The sequence below is a fragment of the Aplysia californica genome, unplaced genomic scaffold (assembly GCF_000002075.1).
Source record: "Aplysia californica isolate F4 #8 unplaced genomic scaffold, AplCal3.0 scaffold00552, whole genome shotgun sequence".
Taxonomy (NCBI): Eukaryota; Metazoa; Mollusca; class Gastropoda; order Aplysiida; family Aplysiidae; genus Aplysia; species Aplysia californica.
The window spans coordinates 324,404-339,403 of NW_004797822.1; the positions used below are offsets into that span (position 1 = coordinate 324,404).

Sequence of the window (15,000 nt, forward strand, 5' to 3'; positions counted from 1 at the left end):
AGAGAGAGGGTGGGGGATGCTAATAGTAACAATAATGTGGATAATATTGAGGAACAATAAATTGCTGTACTCTGGCGCATGTCCTTCAGTCGGAGGTAAGCACAATGCACTTTACACGCAATTATTTCCCCCGGCAGAACAGACTTCAACATCATTTGGGGAGGTAATGAGTTATAATTTTTTCACTTTACTTCTGTGTTCACAGAAACTACTGTGTGGCAATGAGTACAATTTTCTTTTACCTCTATTAGTAACTTGGATATTCGGGATATCTCAAGTTAAACGTCTCGCCACTGTGTCTATCCGCCCAAGAGATGATTTCAACAATTGTATTAGATCTATATTATGTGTTAACTGTTTAAATGAGATTTTACTTGCGTTTTTTTTATATTTGTCTTTCGTTGTTTTTGTTTTTGTTTTTTTGTTCTGTTTTTTGTTAGCCATTTTGTTATTTGCTTGTTTGATTTGGTCTTCTTTTGTTTTGCTGTTGTTTGTTTGTTTTTGGGTTGTATCAAAATGGCTTCTTACATGGTTATTTTATCGTGTATGTCCTGTTTTAAAAGAAAGAGCAACAACGATCTTGTAGCTTCCTAAATTAGCTTTTATTTGTCTTTTCCATTTTACAGTAAAGGCAGAGCAGATATGTGTGAGGGGGACACTGTACAAGTGTGAGCGCCCATGGTGTGAAGCAGGCACTTTTTCCAAGGAGAAATATGGGTACTTGGCCATGCCAAAAGGTCACGAGGAAGTAACGGCGTTCCAGGAAGGGTTAGCAAGTCTGAATCTACATTTCAGGTGAGTATCCTTTCTTTACTTTTCCCTCTATTTTCATGATCATCATATTTCTGTATTCAATGACTTTGAAAAGGAATTGGGTGTCTAAAAAATTAAATTAAAGGGCAATAGCTTGGTCATATTTACACCAATTTCTACAAAGCTGCGAACCCCTAAAAAATCTACCTGTGGGACGTCGAAGTAGATAAAATGAAGAAAATCCGCACACGTGACCGAGTTCTAAGTTTAAAAAAATTTTAACCAAATTTAGGTAAAACGTAAAACTTGGCATCTTAAAAGCATTCAACTACGGAGGCACGACAGGCTTGTTCTGGTGTCAGGACCAAGACGGTAAAACAAGGACCGTCAGTCACAGCAGATGAATATATCTCACCATGCTGAGGAAGTTTAAGAGAAATTTGGAGAAGAAAACATGTTACATGTATACTGTTGAGGAGGACTGATTCCAGAAAGGTCGGGCCAGATCCCACACGTCAAGAGTGACCCTTGTGAGGTTGCAAGAAAGGTTTTGGGAAATGACTTACAAGAGGAAAGCTTACTCATGAATGGTCACAGCATTCCCTGGACTTGAACCTCCTCAAGTCTTTCTTTTGAGTTTTATTTGTGCTGTTGTTATTGTCTTTTTATCGTTTCTTTTGTTTTGTTTTTGTTTTGTTTAGTTTTTTGCTTGTTTGGTTGTTGTTGTTGTTTTTTGGGGGGGAGAGGGGGGGGGGGGGGGGGAGGGTGTCGTAAACTTTCACCCTATTGTCAGCGCTTGGAGAGCGTGAGCCCTCCGTGCAGTGTTACTTTTTTCAAGTCTTCTACCTTTTTACAAAAGGGGTTTCATTAACGAGGAGCGGGGAAAACGGCCTCGTCCCTTGCTGAACCCTAAATACATTTGATAGGCCGTTAGGTTACAATCATTATATAGTTGTAAGCAGAGACAACAGTGGTTGGATAAACGAGGAAACCGCAAAGTTGATCACTCTGTGTTCCTTGCGTGCGGCCACAACGGTTTCAACTGCTTATATTTAGTTATTTTCATTTGCTTTGGGACAGAGTTCGTGGGTGGGGAGAGGGGCTCAAGCCCGTGAGCCCTTCACTATCCACCACCACTGCTATGTACCGAGAGTGAATGGACAGACACTCAAACTCCTCTTATTGAAAAACATGGATGTTTGAGAAAAAGAAAACCCCTAGACTAAGCAGACAGAAGGCAGAAGGAAAATGGAAAAGAATGGTACACATGACGAATATAATATGATGAGGTGAATAAAGAAGAAGGGGATGAATTCACGAAAATTAGCTGGAACAGAAAATATGTGTACAATATCGATTCAATAACAGAAATTTGAGAACATGTCTCAAAATGAAAAAAAAAAGCCAACAAAGATGGAAGAGAAGGTCTTGACAAGTCTAAACATTCCATTCACACATTCGGAATCAAAAACACGCATTCTAACTTTTTTTATGACACTTCTTTTCACAAGAAAAAATGCCACCCTTTTCTCACTGAATTGTTTCGGAATTTCTTGATTGGACTGACTTTGCCATCAAAGCAAATGCCCTGCGCACTTCTGAAAGCAAAACAAATATTCAATGCGTTCCTAAAAGTTCGATCGACCAGAAATCGATATTTTAAACAAAGATGACGCTTCAGCGTGGAAAGAGTGTTAAACAAATGTAGGACTTGTTTTTTACTTTTGATGGTCCTCTGCTTCTTGTTCTAAAAGTGCACCCCCTTCCTCTTCCACCCACTTTTCCCCCAAAATAAGACCAGTTAATTAAATTATTTTGCAAATCAATTTTTTATATAAAAGGCTCGGGCAAGTTAGGATTGAGGTTTTTTTTTCTAAATTAATTGTTGGGAGCTCATTGACAAACGGTACTTCTTTCAATTTGGGGATGCAGCTCACTGTGTTCCCCAGGTTTAGTTTTGGAAACGTGTAAGTATTCCACAGAGACATTTTGAGTTTGAGCCAAACTATGTCTACAACTTGAAACTTTTTATAGCAGGGCCCGAAGAAATCAGACATTTGCTGTCGACTTGAAGTATTTATAGTTGATCGTTTCAACCAAGTATTTATATATATATTACCAATGTATTCTATGACGTTCACGGTAGTTTAGATAATCCATCCGTTTGAGTTACTATACTTTTTGAGAAAGAAAAAATCTCAGTTCCAAAGATCTCGCAGGTTTTTTTTTCCCTCGAGGTTAAAGAACTTAATTTAAGATTAAAGAAGATTTTAAGTACCCATGAAAACCGTCATATGACACTGTTTACACTTGTAACCCCCCCCCCCTCCCCGCGGTGACGTATTGCCCAGATGTCGTTTTGGTGGCGGTGCATATATAACAGGAACCCACATGGACTCATCTTGCTTCATTTTCTTATTGGCTTCTATTTGTTCATCAAGAGACTGGGGTTTTGTTTTCGTTTTTGTTTTTCTTGGGGGGGGGGGGGGGGGGGGGGGGGTTCCCAAAAAAATCTCTCAAAATATCTTCAGAGCAAAACTGACCCCCCCCCCCCCCCCTTTTTTTTTTCTTCACCCCCATTCCTTCCCTCCGCATCATTATTTTACCAGATGGGAAACATCTGAAGCAGCAAGCAGAATGAAAACTAAACCAAAAACTTTAAAAAAAAAAAAAAATATCGTGTATCACAGTGAAAAAGCCATTTGACAGAAAGCTGACACACGCGAGGTGAAGTCGTGTCGCGTATCGAGAGGAAGCGGGCGACAGGCGGGCACGCGCAGTGGAGAAAAGGACTCTAGGGCAATTCCACGTCGCGTTTGGTGTGACGACAGGGTTTCGTTTACTTTGCCCGGAGAACGTTCCAGAGTGCGACCAGAAAGCTTCTTTCCGTGGTTCATTACATACATTTTCGAAAGTCTTTTTTTTTGTTTTTTTGCTTGTTTGTTGTTGGGGTTTTTTTTCACTCATAACTAAGATACCAGTAGTTTGATATGATTACAGGCATTTTGACGTGTCCGAAAGTATTCCTCCCAGTTTATGACCATTTGCTTTAACGATGGTTCGATGCATAACCGTGGATATTTGCATGGATGCTTAGAGTACACATCTATGACTATGGAGTTCAAGTTATAGTAGCCGTCCCGTTTCTCTAGTCCTCGGAAAAATGTAAATCACTAACACTTTCTATCTATCCATACAATTTGTACTATAAATTCTTATTTGAGTAGTGAGGTTGATTTACTTCACTCGGTGTTCGTTTCGGAGAACTTGACAAAGCAATGAAAACAATTTCCATTCGGCACCTATTGTAAATCTAACTCGTCAAATCGATATACATGTATTTAACTTTTCTGAATTGATTGATCCATGTAGGCCTACTGTGAGATTGAAAATCCCAGTTAGAGTTCATTCTTGGATACAAAGAAGCAAAACACAAACATACAAACTTTTTGTTTAAAAAAAAATGAAAAGTCGATTTCTGAAAACTCTGTGTAACATGTGACAGCTCAGGGAATTTGGAGATGATAATACGTATCTCTTATTTTAGTTCCCTACACTGATTTATTGACCACTGATACGTTTTTCCTTTTCATTTCATTTACATTGCTATTTCACAATTTCGCATTTGTTCGGTAAAGACTCAGCTCGAATCATCGACATGATTTTTCGGGGGGGGGTCTGTACTCAATAGACATTTCACATGGTATTCAAATTACATAAACATAAAATTACCCTAATAATAAGTAAATAAATGCTTTTTATTTTCCTGACTAACTAAATCTTTTGGCAGAGTACTCATAAGACATTGCTTTTGAAAAGAATTCCAGGTGTTCCCTATCGCACTGGTATATGGCGCTTAAATGACCAAAATTGTGTCGATAGTGCCGTAAAACATCTACTCAATCAAAGCACTGGTATAGACTAGGCTTTGAATAATCTAATACCTGCTGTACGTTAATTAAGCGCTCTGATTTAAACGTCATTAGTTTGAATATTTCGTTAAGCTTTTGCAGGGAGAGGGGCTGGATGAAGATTCACCTCCGCTGAAAGTAAAAGTGACACGATGGCGTCTACTACACTTTGGATTCTGCTGTTTTTGCTCGCTGGTCAGTAGTCAACCGTCGTGTTTTATTCCTACAGTCTCCGCCTCCTCCCCCTTCTCCTCCTCCCCCTTCTCCTCCTCCTCATCCTCCTGCTGCTCACCACCATCGCCACCATCACCATCACCATCATCATCATCATCATCATCATCATCATCATCATCATCATCATCATCATCAGGTACTCAAAGAGGCAAGTCGTCCCCTTCACGACGGGGAGTACCGTTCCAAACGAAGACAGCCACAACCAATGGGGAAGGTCTGCAGCCGACACCCAAGTCACTGCAAAGAGGCACCTCTACTCGCAAATCGGGGAGAAGACATCAAGAAGATCTGCCATTTGACAACAAGCACGTCCCAGCGTGGTGAAACCGTCCAAGAAATCACACTCTTAGATGACCCCCAAGTGTCGTGGAGTGATTCAGAAAGAAATCAGCTAAAAAAAATATCTCCACACACAAGGAGGAATGGTTACAAGCTTGCAAGGATGTTTCGGAAGCTGCCCAAGAAACAAAGACTGACCAGTGGAAGGAGGTAGTTAATGGCGTGATACATGATGTGGACGAAAGAAAAACTTCGAGTTTCATCAGGTCTTTAAATGGATCACCAGAAACCAACTCTCCCAACGAAGTACTGAAACACAGCGGAAAAAGGATATCAGCAAAGAAGAAAGCTGAGCTTTTTGCCCAGCACTATGCAAAAATCAGTAAGCCTCAATTTACTAAAGAGGAGCGCAGAAGAAACAAACTCCAATTGAAGCGCTTACTGTATGATGATGTGAACAGCAAAGATGAACAACAATCGTACCCAGACTTCATCATGAAAGAGCTGAAGCGTGCCTAACACAAGTGGAGAGAAGAAGTGCTCCAGGACCTGATGATATACCACCATCTTTCATAAAAAGAGCTTGGCCCACTCGCACTGAAAGAATTGCTCAGCATAATGTAATCTGTCAGTTAACCAAGCGGCGTGCTCACAAGGCTGGCGTATGGCACTTATCATTCCTCTCTTGAAAGCTGGCAAGTCACCAAGTGATGTGGCATCCTTTAGACCCATTAGTTTAGCATCCTGTGTCGTGAAAGTTATAGAAAGGATGAATGCTGAAAGAATTTACTACCTGTCAGAGAAGAATGAGTGGATTGCAGATATTCAGGCAGGCTTTCACCAAAGTCATAGCTGCACCGACCAGATCATCAGAATCTGTCAAGGAATTGAGGGTGGTTTTCAACAAAAGCTAACCTTCCATCGAACAGTCCTAGTCCTGCTGTACTACTCCAAAGCATATAAAACGTTTTGGCGTGAAAGACTATGTGTCAATGGCTGACAAGGGAGTTCCGTTGCTTGCAGTCAGATGGATCCATGGTTTCCTGAGAAACAAACAAATCCGTGTTCTCCCGAATGGAGAAACAAGCAAGAGCCAGAATTTCAGGTAAGGGCTTCCGCGAGGACCTGTACTAATGCCTCTGCTGTTTATATTCTTCATAAACAACCTTGCAGAATCCCCCCCCCCCACACCGTGGAATCACAACAACTAAGCTCCGCCAAGCTGATATACTCCATGTTTGCTGATGACTGCACAATATTGGCCAGTGACGCACAGAGAGAAAAGGCAAATGAAGCGACACAGTTGATTGTGGACATGGTTGTGAAATGGAGCAATGATTGGAAACTTACTTTGAATGCAACCAAGAGTAAGGTGTGCTTCTTCTTAACATGGGTGAAGGAGGCAACGTGGCAACCAGTAATTCAGATCGAAGGGAAAAAGATATCATTCAACACCGCTCCACGCTAGCTGGGCGTCTATCTGGACAGACAGCTAACCTCCAACAAGCACATTGAGGAAGTGTCCAAAAGTGCAACCTCAAAAATGAAGATGATCGGTGCTGTCAGCAACTCCAAATGAGGTTGGGGTCGCTCAAGAAGGTATATCAGATGTTTGTGAAAAGCAAGATGGATTATGTTGCCCAAGCGTGGCAGCCTTGGCTGAGTGAGACCAGTGCAAAGGCCTTGAACAGAATACAAAACAAAGCCCTCCGCGTTGTATTAGGTCAGCTGAAAACGACACAAACAGAAGCACTGTGCTGTGAGACCAGAACTGAGCTCTACACAACCTAAACAAAAAGAACATGCCTCAAGTCTGCAGAGATAGCTAAGGGATTGCCAGACAGTCATCCTAGAAACAAAGCCCTTGATCAAGCAGTCAAGCCTAAAACAGCAGGAAAAGTTGGTTTCGGACGGGCATCAACCCAACAGACCCTGAAGCAGAGAATCGATGGCCAATAAATCTGATGAGAGCTTGTCCATGGGAGACCCATGGCGACATCGAAATCCGGACAGAATTGAGAGGAGTGAAGAGCAAAGATGATGATCCTGTAAAGGTGCGTGAAGCTGCAGAGGATGTTATCAAAAAGGTTGGTGCCGATGTGACCATTTTCATTGATAGATCGGCTGTTGCAGGACACCGCGAAGGTGGAGCAGCAGCAGTAGTGATAATGAATGATGTACCACCACGAACAGAAATCATTAGACCTGAAGGTGCATTCCTCACATCATCTTATCACGAGGAATGCCAGTCAATGATGTCTGTTACACAATGGATTGTTGACAATAAAACTGCCACCGTGGGACCAATGTGCTGATCTTGACTGAAAGTCAGTCCCTCTGCAAGAGACTGCTACGCAACAGCTGAGATATAAATTATTTCCCCCGCAAGTTAAGTGAAGCCACAACCACAATAAAGATCTAGTGGATTCTAAGCCATGTTGGAATCGAAGGAAATGAGGGAGCAGACCAAGCTGCCAACGAAGCCATAGAGACTGAAGGAGCCAGACGACCAATAACATACTGGGGAGCCTTTCTAATAATCAAGAGGAAAATCAGAGCTGAGAACCAGCACCAGGAGGGCGTGTATTGTGGGTACTCGAATAAGCTGGAACAATATTATTTGTCACATGTTGCTGGGACCAGGCTGACAAAAAGAAATTTATTTTACCATCTATGAAACTTAAAAACAATGGGTGAAAGGGTATTTGAATACCAAGGCCCCAAGATCTGGAATGTTTTACCAAGTACTTTGAGAGAGATCAAATCTTTTGATTTATTCAAATGTCAGCTGAAGTCGTTTTTGTGTTTGAATTAATAGGATGAATATTTGGAATAATTTTCTTTTGTCAGAACACGACGTTTATGTTACTGTTGTATGTTGTACTATATTGTAAAGCAATCAGAGCCTGTGTGCTTTATTCGAGGTTGAGCGCTATATAATTAATGTCATTTATTATTATTATTATTATTATTATTATTATTATTATTATTATTATTATTATTATTATTATTATTATTATTATTATTATATTGACCATGGAGCCGAAAAAGAGCCTCGCTCTCACTCGAAGATTTCTTCGTGGAGTCCAACAGGCCCATTAATGAAACCAAAAAGATCATCGTCAAAACTGGTTTAATGAAAATTCTTTTACGATAGGGAGGAGGGAACAACTCAACCGATGGCGGCGTGCTTTGGCAGCTTCCACAGTGCTTTGGCAGTATCATTTCCCTGTGCTCCGTTTTGAATGTAGTCCTTCTCTCTGTCGGGTCAAATACATATTTATTGTAGAAATAGACCGCCTTGAAATTGGCAAGTATTGTTTTAAATAAATGGGGGTGCTGTTAGATAGATAGATAGATAGATAGATAGATAGATAGATAGATAGATAGATAGATAGATAGACAGAGGGTACCTAAAAAAGAGGACCCACTTAAAGGACAGGAACTCGGTCATCAGAGCACTGATTTTAATAAAACTTCGTACAAATAAAATTCATGAGAAAATCGTTTTTGTAATGAAGAAGAAAATTCTTCAACGTTGTCGACAAATATCAAGTTTTAAAAATGTCAACCCAAATTGTGTTAAACACAAACTTATTTTTTTTTTAAAAAGTGTTCAGCTACAGGGACGTGATTGACCCGTTCTTGTTTCAGGATAAAGACGGTAAAACAACGACAGTCACATCAGATGGATATTTCACCGTTCTGAGAAAGTTTTGAAGAAGTTTGGGGAGGAGAAGGTGTTACGTTGCAGAGGCCTAGTTCCAGTGGGATGGGGCCACACCCCAAAATGTCTTTGGTTCTAGTATAGTTGCAAGAAATGTTTGGGGAACGCCCCAAAAACAGTAAGTTTACAAATCAATGGTCACCACATTACCCCAAACTTGAGCCCCTTCAATTATTACCTTGGTGAAAAAGGTGTTTTTTGACAGACAGAGTGTACTAAAACAAGCCATAAACGATCGAACAGCTAAAACATAATTTATGTTGAACAGGACACCCAAAGAATCGACTCAAAAAAAAAAAATATCACGGGGTTATTCAACATTTTTGTTTTGAAACTTATATGGAGAAAAATAAATGGTCAAAACCTCTAGATTTAAATAGCCATTACCTTCTGGGGGTTATTTGGCAAAATAAATTTTGTCTAAACATGTATTCAATGTACAAATAGTGACTATTTGAAATAGAACAGCTCGGTTAATTTGTAAGAAACTGCAAAGATTTGCGTTTCACTCAGTTTTGGTTAAGGTTTTTAACACTTTATTTTTTTCAAATTTGGTGGTTCAGTTTTGTTCATATTGACAAGGGTAATGTCCCCCTTTGGTTGAATTTGATCTCTTCAAATTTTCATTGAAATTTGTCTAACTGTGACTGAGTTATTGCCCTTTAAATGGGTTTTTTTTAGACACCCGGAAGACATAGATAGATAGATAGATGGATAGATAGATAGCTGAAGCAAGAGAGAAAGAGAAAAAACAAAAGAGAGAGAGAGAGAGAGAGAGAGAGAGAGAGAGTGAGAGAGAGAGAGAAAGAATGAGAGAGAGAGAGAGAGAGAGAGAGAGAGAGAGAGAGAGAGAGAGAGAGAGAGAGAGAGAGAGAGGGTGGGGGATGCTAATAGTAACAATAATGTGGATAATATTGAGGAACAATAAATTGCTGTACTCTGGCGCATGTCCTTCAGTCGGAGGTAAGCACAATGCACTTTACACGCAATTATTTCCCCCGGCAGAACAGACTTCAACATCATTTGGGGAGGTAAAGAGTTATAATTTTTTCACTTTACTTCTGTGTTCACAGAAACTACTGTGTGGCAATGAGTACAATTTTCTTTTACCTCTATTAGTAACTTGGATATTCGGGATATCTCAAGTTAAACGTCTCGCCACTGTGTCTATCCGCCCAAGAGATGATTTCAACAATTGTATTAGATCTATATTATGTGTTAACTGTTTAAATGAGATTTTACTTGCGTTTTTTTTATATTTGTCTTTCGTTGTTTTTGTTTTTGTTTTTTTGTTTTGTTTTTTGTTAGCCATTTTGTTATTTGCTTGTTTGATTTGGTCTTCTTTTGTTTTGCTGTTGTTTGTTTGTTTTTGGGTTGTATCAAAATGGCTTCTTACATGGTTATTTTATCGTGTATGTCCTGTTTTAAAAGAAAGAGCAACAACGATCTTGTAGCTTCCTAAATTAGCTTTTATCTGTCTTTTCCATTTTACAGTAAAGGCAGAGCAGATATGTGTGAGGTGGACACTGTACAAGTGTGAGCGCCCATGGTGTGAAGCAGGCACTTTTTCCAAGGAGAAATATGGGTACTTGGCCATGCCAAAAGGTCACGAGGAAGTAACGGCGTTCCAGGAAGGGTTAGCAAGTCTGAATCTACATTTCAGGTGAGTATCCTTTCTTTACTTTTCCCTCTATTTTCATGATCATCATATTTCTGTATTCAATGACTTTGAAAAGGAATTGGGTGTCTAAAAAATTAAATTAAAGTGCAATAATTCGGTCATATATCCACCAGTTTCAACAAAGCTGCGAACCCCTAAAAAATCTACCTGTGGGACGTCGAAGTAGATAAAATGAAGAAAATCCGCACACGTGACCGAGTTCTAAGTTTAAAAAAATTTTAACCAAATTTAGGTAAAACGTAAAACTTGGCATCTTAAAAGCATTCAACTACGGAGGCACGACAGGCTTGTTCTGGTGTCAGGACCAAGACGGTAAAACAAGGACCGTCAGTCACAGCAGACGAATATATCTCACCGTGCTGAGGATGTTTAAGAGAAATTTGGAGAAGAAAACATGTTACATGTATACTGTTGAGGAGGACTGGTTCCAGAAAGGTCGGGCCAGATCCCACACGTCAAGAGTGGCCCTTGCAAAGTTGCAAGAATTGTTTTGGGCAACGATTTATAAGCCAAAAGCGTACACATGAATGATCACCGCATTCCCTGGACTTGAACCTCCTCAAGTCTTTCTTTTGAGTTTTATTTGTGCTGTTGTTATTGTCTTTTTATCGTTTCTTTTGTTTTGTTTTTGTTTTGTTTAGTTTTTTGTTTGTTTGGTTGTTGTTGTTGTTTTTTGGGGGGGAGAGGGGGGGGGGGGGATTGGACTGATTGTACAAAAAACCTCCACAAACAATTGAACATTTGAATCTCGATGTTGAACAGCACTGTAAATGGGTCCTCCTTTTTTAGACACGCAGAACCTCAGTCTGGTGTCTGGGACACAGGAATCTGAAGAGTGGAATCTCTAGGGGAGGAATGCGGCTTTCATTTAACATTATTATCAATAAGGGCCCTTTCAGCTTCATCGAGTGTCTGTTTATGTTTTTTCCTTTTTAATTGTTGTTCTTTCAAAGCTAACATATAAAAACTGTTTTCTGAAGTTTACAAATTACGGACTTGGCCGTCCCCCCCCCCCCCCCAAAAAAAAAAGGTCATATTAAGTACAGTGCAAACAGAATGAAGTTTTGATCTTTACAGAACAATTTTGTTTTCAATGGACATGTAACATCCTCCAAAATATGTGTATTCATATTGCTCCCATTGTGCCCCTTTTTCTCGCCCCACTTTACCGAAACTACGAGTACATCTACTTTAATTAATTAAAAGTCATTATCTCGCGCTCAAATCTATCTCTTGAGCGAAGCTTGTGTACAATGCTATACTTTTCGGTAGACTTTCATCGCACCTGGGCCTTGCCAACCCTAACGATCTGGTGTTGCTTGTCTTGTGACTCGTAACTGTAAGGTCGTGGGTTCGAATCCATCCAGGGGCTCGACGTTGCGTCATTGGAAAGGCATTTTACACGAAATTCCCTTTACTTTACCCACGTCGGAATGGCTACCTGGTTATAGACAGCAAAAGATCTTGTCAATTTGTTAGTGTTTGAGCGCTTAATCAGCGGCTTACATAGTATGTTTCCCGGTAAGCTGATAATGTTTTGAGTGTTCAGGAGTCTTTGGGGTAATAATGATATAGATTGTAAAGCGCGTATAGAGCTTGCTGTCGAGCGGGGATATGCGCTATACAAATGTTAATACTACATATATTACTTTCCATCAGCCTTAACTGAACAGCACTGGGCTTTTTAAAGTGCGTTCAATTAGTAAAAAATAGGCCTATCATGAAAGGGCGAAAAACAAACAAAAAGGAGCGCAAGTAAAAAGCCCAATGTTATTTCATGTAGGCTATAGTGTGTTCATTTTCGACCTTCCGCGTTAAAGAAAAAACTGTTGGCTCATTTTATTAATTAGTCAATGGGTTCATGGTTTTGCGTGGCGTTGTTATCACAGGCCACAGACCAAATAAAAAGACTTAGAAAATAATATATAGTTTTAAAAAGTATTTATCCAGCAATTAAAAAAACGTTTCTTTACTTGGGTTTTATATTAAACATTGCCTTTTGGGTGCATACACATGATCACTACAATTAATAATCTGCAGTAGCCTAGCCTGCAAATTGCTCATCTTGTGACAACGACACATTCCTGCCAACACATTTCAGTGTAAGCTAAAAACTAGAAGTATAATACTCTGGACCGAGCATTGCCATGGTTACCGCTCTTTGCTACGAAAACTTCTCAGCGCTGGTGCACACCTTGGGCGCGCAAATGAAGGGCAAAACTCCGGTCTCGCTATAGTCAAATGTGCATGCAATCTTTCCCTCCTTGCCCTTCATTTGGTTCCGAAATAGAGTTAAATGTGCGTTTCATGGAAAACTGGAAGTACATCAGAGCGCGTAGTCTTGGGTATTATAAATCAAGTCTGTGACATAAGACTATACAAACATACATATATATATATATATATATATATATATATATATATATACATATATATATAATTACAAATTATTTACGTTTTTTTTTTGGGGGGGGGGGGGCGGGGAGTGTGAGGGGGATTCTGCCCATGAGTCTTAAAAATAACTTACCTGTGTATTTACAGTGTTCATAGGCGTGCGTTTAAGTGTAGTGTTGATGAAAATATGTGAAGATTTTGATGTATTAGTTCTATGCAATAAATCCCTCATTAGTTCTGATCCTGGGAAGGCCAGCATAAATGAAGCGTGCGAAATATGTATCTTCTGTGTTCTTCATTGAAGTGTCTTTTAAATTTTGTTAGTCATCCAATTTTTAGACCCGCACGCAAAGACGTGAAAAACAGCGATTTATTTTCATCCTGATTTAACCATGGACATAAGAAAGAGAAACAGCTATATAAAGGAATCGTGGATACTAACAATAAACTGTGAAAAAAATATATCATTCTCACTGCACTATTTTTTTTTTTTTTATTATACAGAAATACAATTTAAGGTATGTGTTATAGAAGAAGAAAGAAACGTCAACGAGTTGTGGACACCAGCAGTCCGAGTCCATAACAGAGGCAAACTCTTTGCTTTCATAAGAGGAGTGTTCTCAAACGCTTAAAGTAGCCTTATCACACTTACACTATACTTTCAAACGGTATGGTGGTTCGAGAAGTAGTTGAAGGAGGGGGGAGAGAGACGACAGAGTTGTTCCCCATGTAATAACTGCTGGCTTCCACAGATGCCACAGATGTGCATTTCTGAACTTGATCAAGCATGGAAGCCAGTGTGTCGACGGAATGTCGTTGTCACCAATCAAAGAATCGAACTGTTACACTGTCTTGAAGACGCAGAATGAAAACCGTGGAGGCGGGAAAATTTGTAAAAACAACGGTCAGAATCAAAAGGTCATTCCCATCGAATGTGACGACAAAAAATATTTTTTCTGCCAGACGAAAGGTAAGAAGTTTCACTGAATCTACAGAATATAAAATAGGCACATATTATTATCTATCTATCTATCTATCTATCTATCTATCTATCTATCTATCTATCTATCTATTGGTTTGTCTGTATATCTAACTGTCTGCCATATGTGAGCATGTTTGTGCGCACGTGTTTGCATAATAATGTGTGCTGTGTGTAAATAATCGTTTTACAAAAACTATTTTACCCCCCACCCACCTACCCCCAAAGGAGAGAACTTTTGTGATTTTGGAAGCGGGCTGCTCTGACGTTGCCTTTCGAAGGCTGTTCTGTGTCTGGTGTTTACACTCCAAGATGCAGACTGAGATACTCGATACCTTCCCTACCAGAGAATCAAACCCCACATCTGTTTAACAACTTGACAATGATCCTCACTGACGTGTGGGTGCGTGGGTGTGTTTGTTGTGTGTGTGTGGATGTGTGTGTGTGTGTGTGTGTGTGTGTGTCTGTTTGTGAGTGTGTGTGTGTGTGTTCACCCGTGTGTGTATTCGAATATGTATGTGAGCGTTTTTATATGTGGAAGAGGGAGAGAGAGGGAGAGAGAGAGAGAGAGAGAGAGAGAGAGAGAGAGAGAGAGAGAGAGAGAGAGAGAGAGAGAGAGAGGGGGGGGGGGACAGAGGGCATCTCTCCCTGTTTATATATTATAAATCATAGATACATATTTAAAAAAAAACTATACACTATACATTATATTATACTTGCAGATAGATAGATAGATAGATAGATAGATAGATAGAGAGAGACAAAGAAAAGATAGATAGATAGATAGATAGATAGATAGATAGATAGATAGATAGATAGATAGATAGATAGATATGTGTGTGTGCGTATGCGTGTGTGTGTGTGTGTGTGTGTGTGTGTGCGCGCGTGTGTGTATGTGTGTGTGTGTGCGTGCGTGCGTGCCAGTATGTATTTTGATATCTGGCAATCTATTTAGCCATCTGTTGACCGATCTATAGCATACTCCAAGTCTATTTCTCAACTTACAATACATCCACTTGTCAACACATCTACCTACATACTT

The 15,000-nt window shown here is 39.8% G+C and overlaps 2 protein-coding genes across 2 annotated transcripts in view; both read left to right on the top strand.

Annotated features, from left to right (window-relative positions):
* The first annotated feature begins 4,467 nt into the window (after positions 1–4,467).
* LOC101853257 lies at positions 4,468–13,966 on the top strand. Its single transcript, XM_013087166.2, has 3 exons — positions 4,468–4,859; positions 10,399–10,567; positions 13,732–13,966. The coding sequence occupies exons 1-3, from the start codon at positions 4,817–4,819 to the stop codon at positions 13,964–13,966; spliced, it is 447 nt and encodes a 148-aa protein (XP_012942620.2). The 5' UTR covers positions 4,468–4,816.
* A 976-nt stretch (positions 13,967–14,942) lies between these two features.
* Positions 14,943–15,000, top strand: part of LOC118477189 (A-agglutinin anchorage subunit-like) — a 9,153-nt gene continuing 9,095 nt past the window's right edge. Inside the window, exon 1 of the mRNA XM_035971985.1 lies at positions 14,943–15,000. This exon is cut by the window's right edge and continues 433 nt beyond it. The gene's annotated coding sequence lies outside the window, so the exon portion shown is untranslated.

Excerpts from the sequence above, each read along its gene's own strand:
- LOC101853257 (XM_013087166.2), top strand. The coding sequence starts at position 4,817 with ATGGCGTCTACTACACTTTGGATTCTGCTGTTTTTGCTCGCTG. Across the intron at positions 4,860-10,398 it reads TCTGCTGTTTTTGCTCGCTG|TAAAGGCAGAGCAGATATGT; the intron begins GTCAGTAGTCAA and ends TCCATTTTACAG. Across the intron at positions 10,568-13,731 it reads AGTCTGAATCTACATTTCAG|ATGCCACAGATGTGCATTTC; the intron begins GTGAGTATCCTT and ends TGGCTTCCACAG.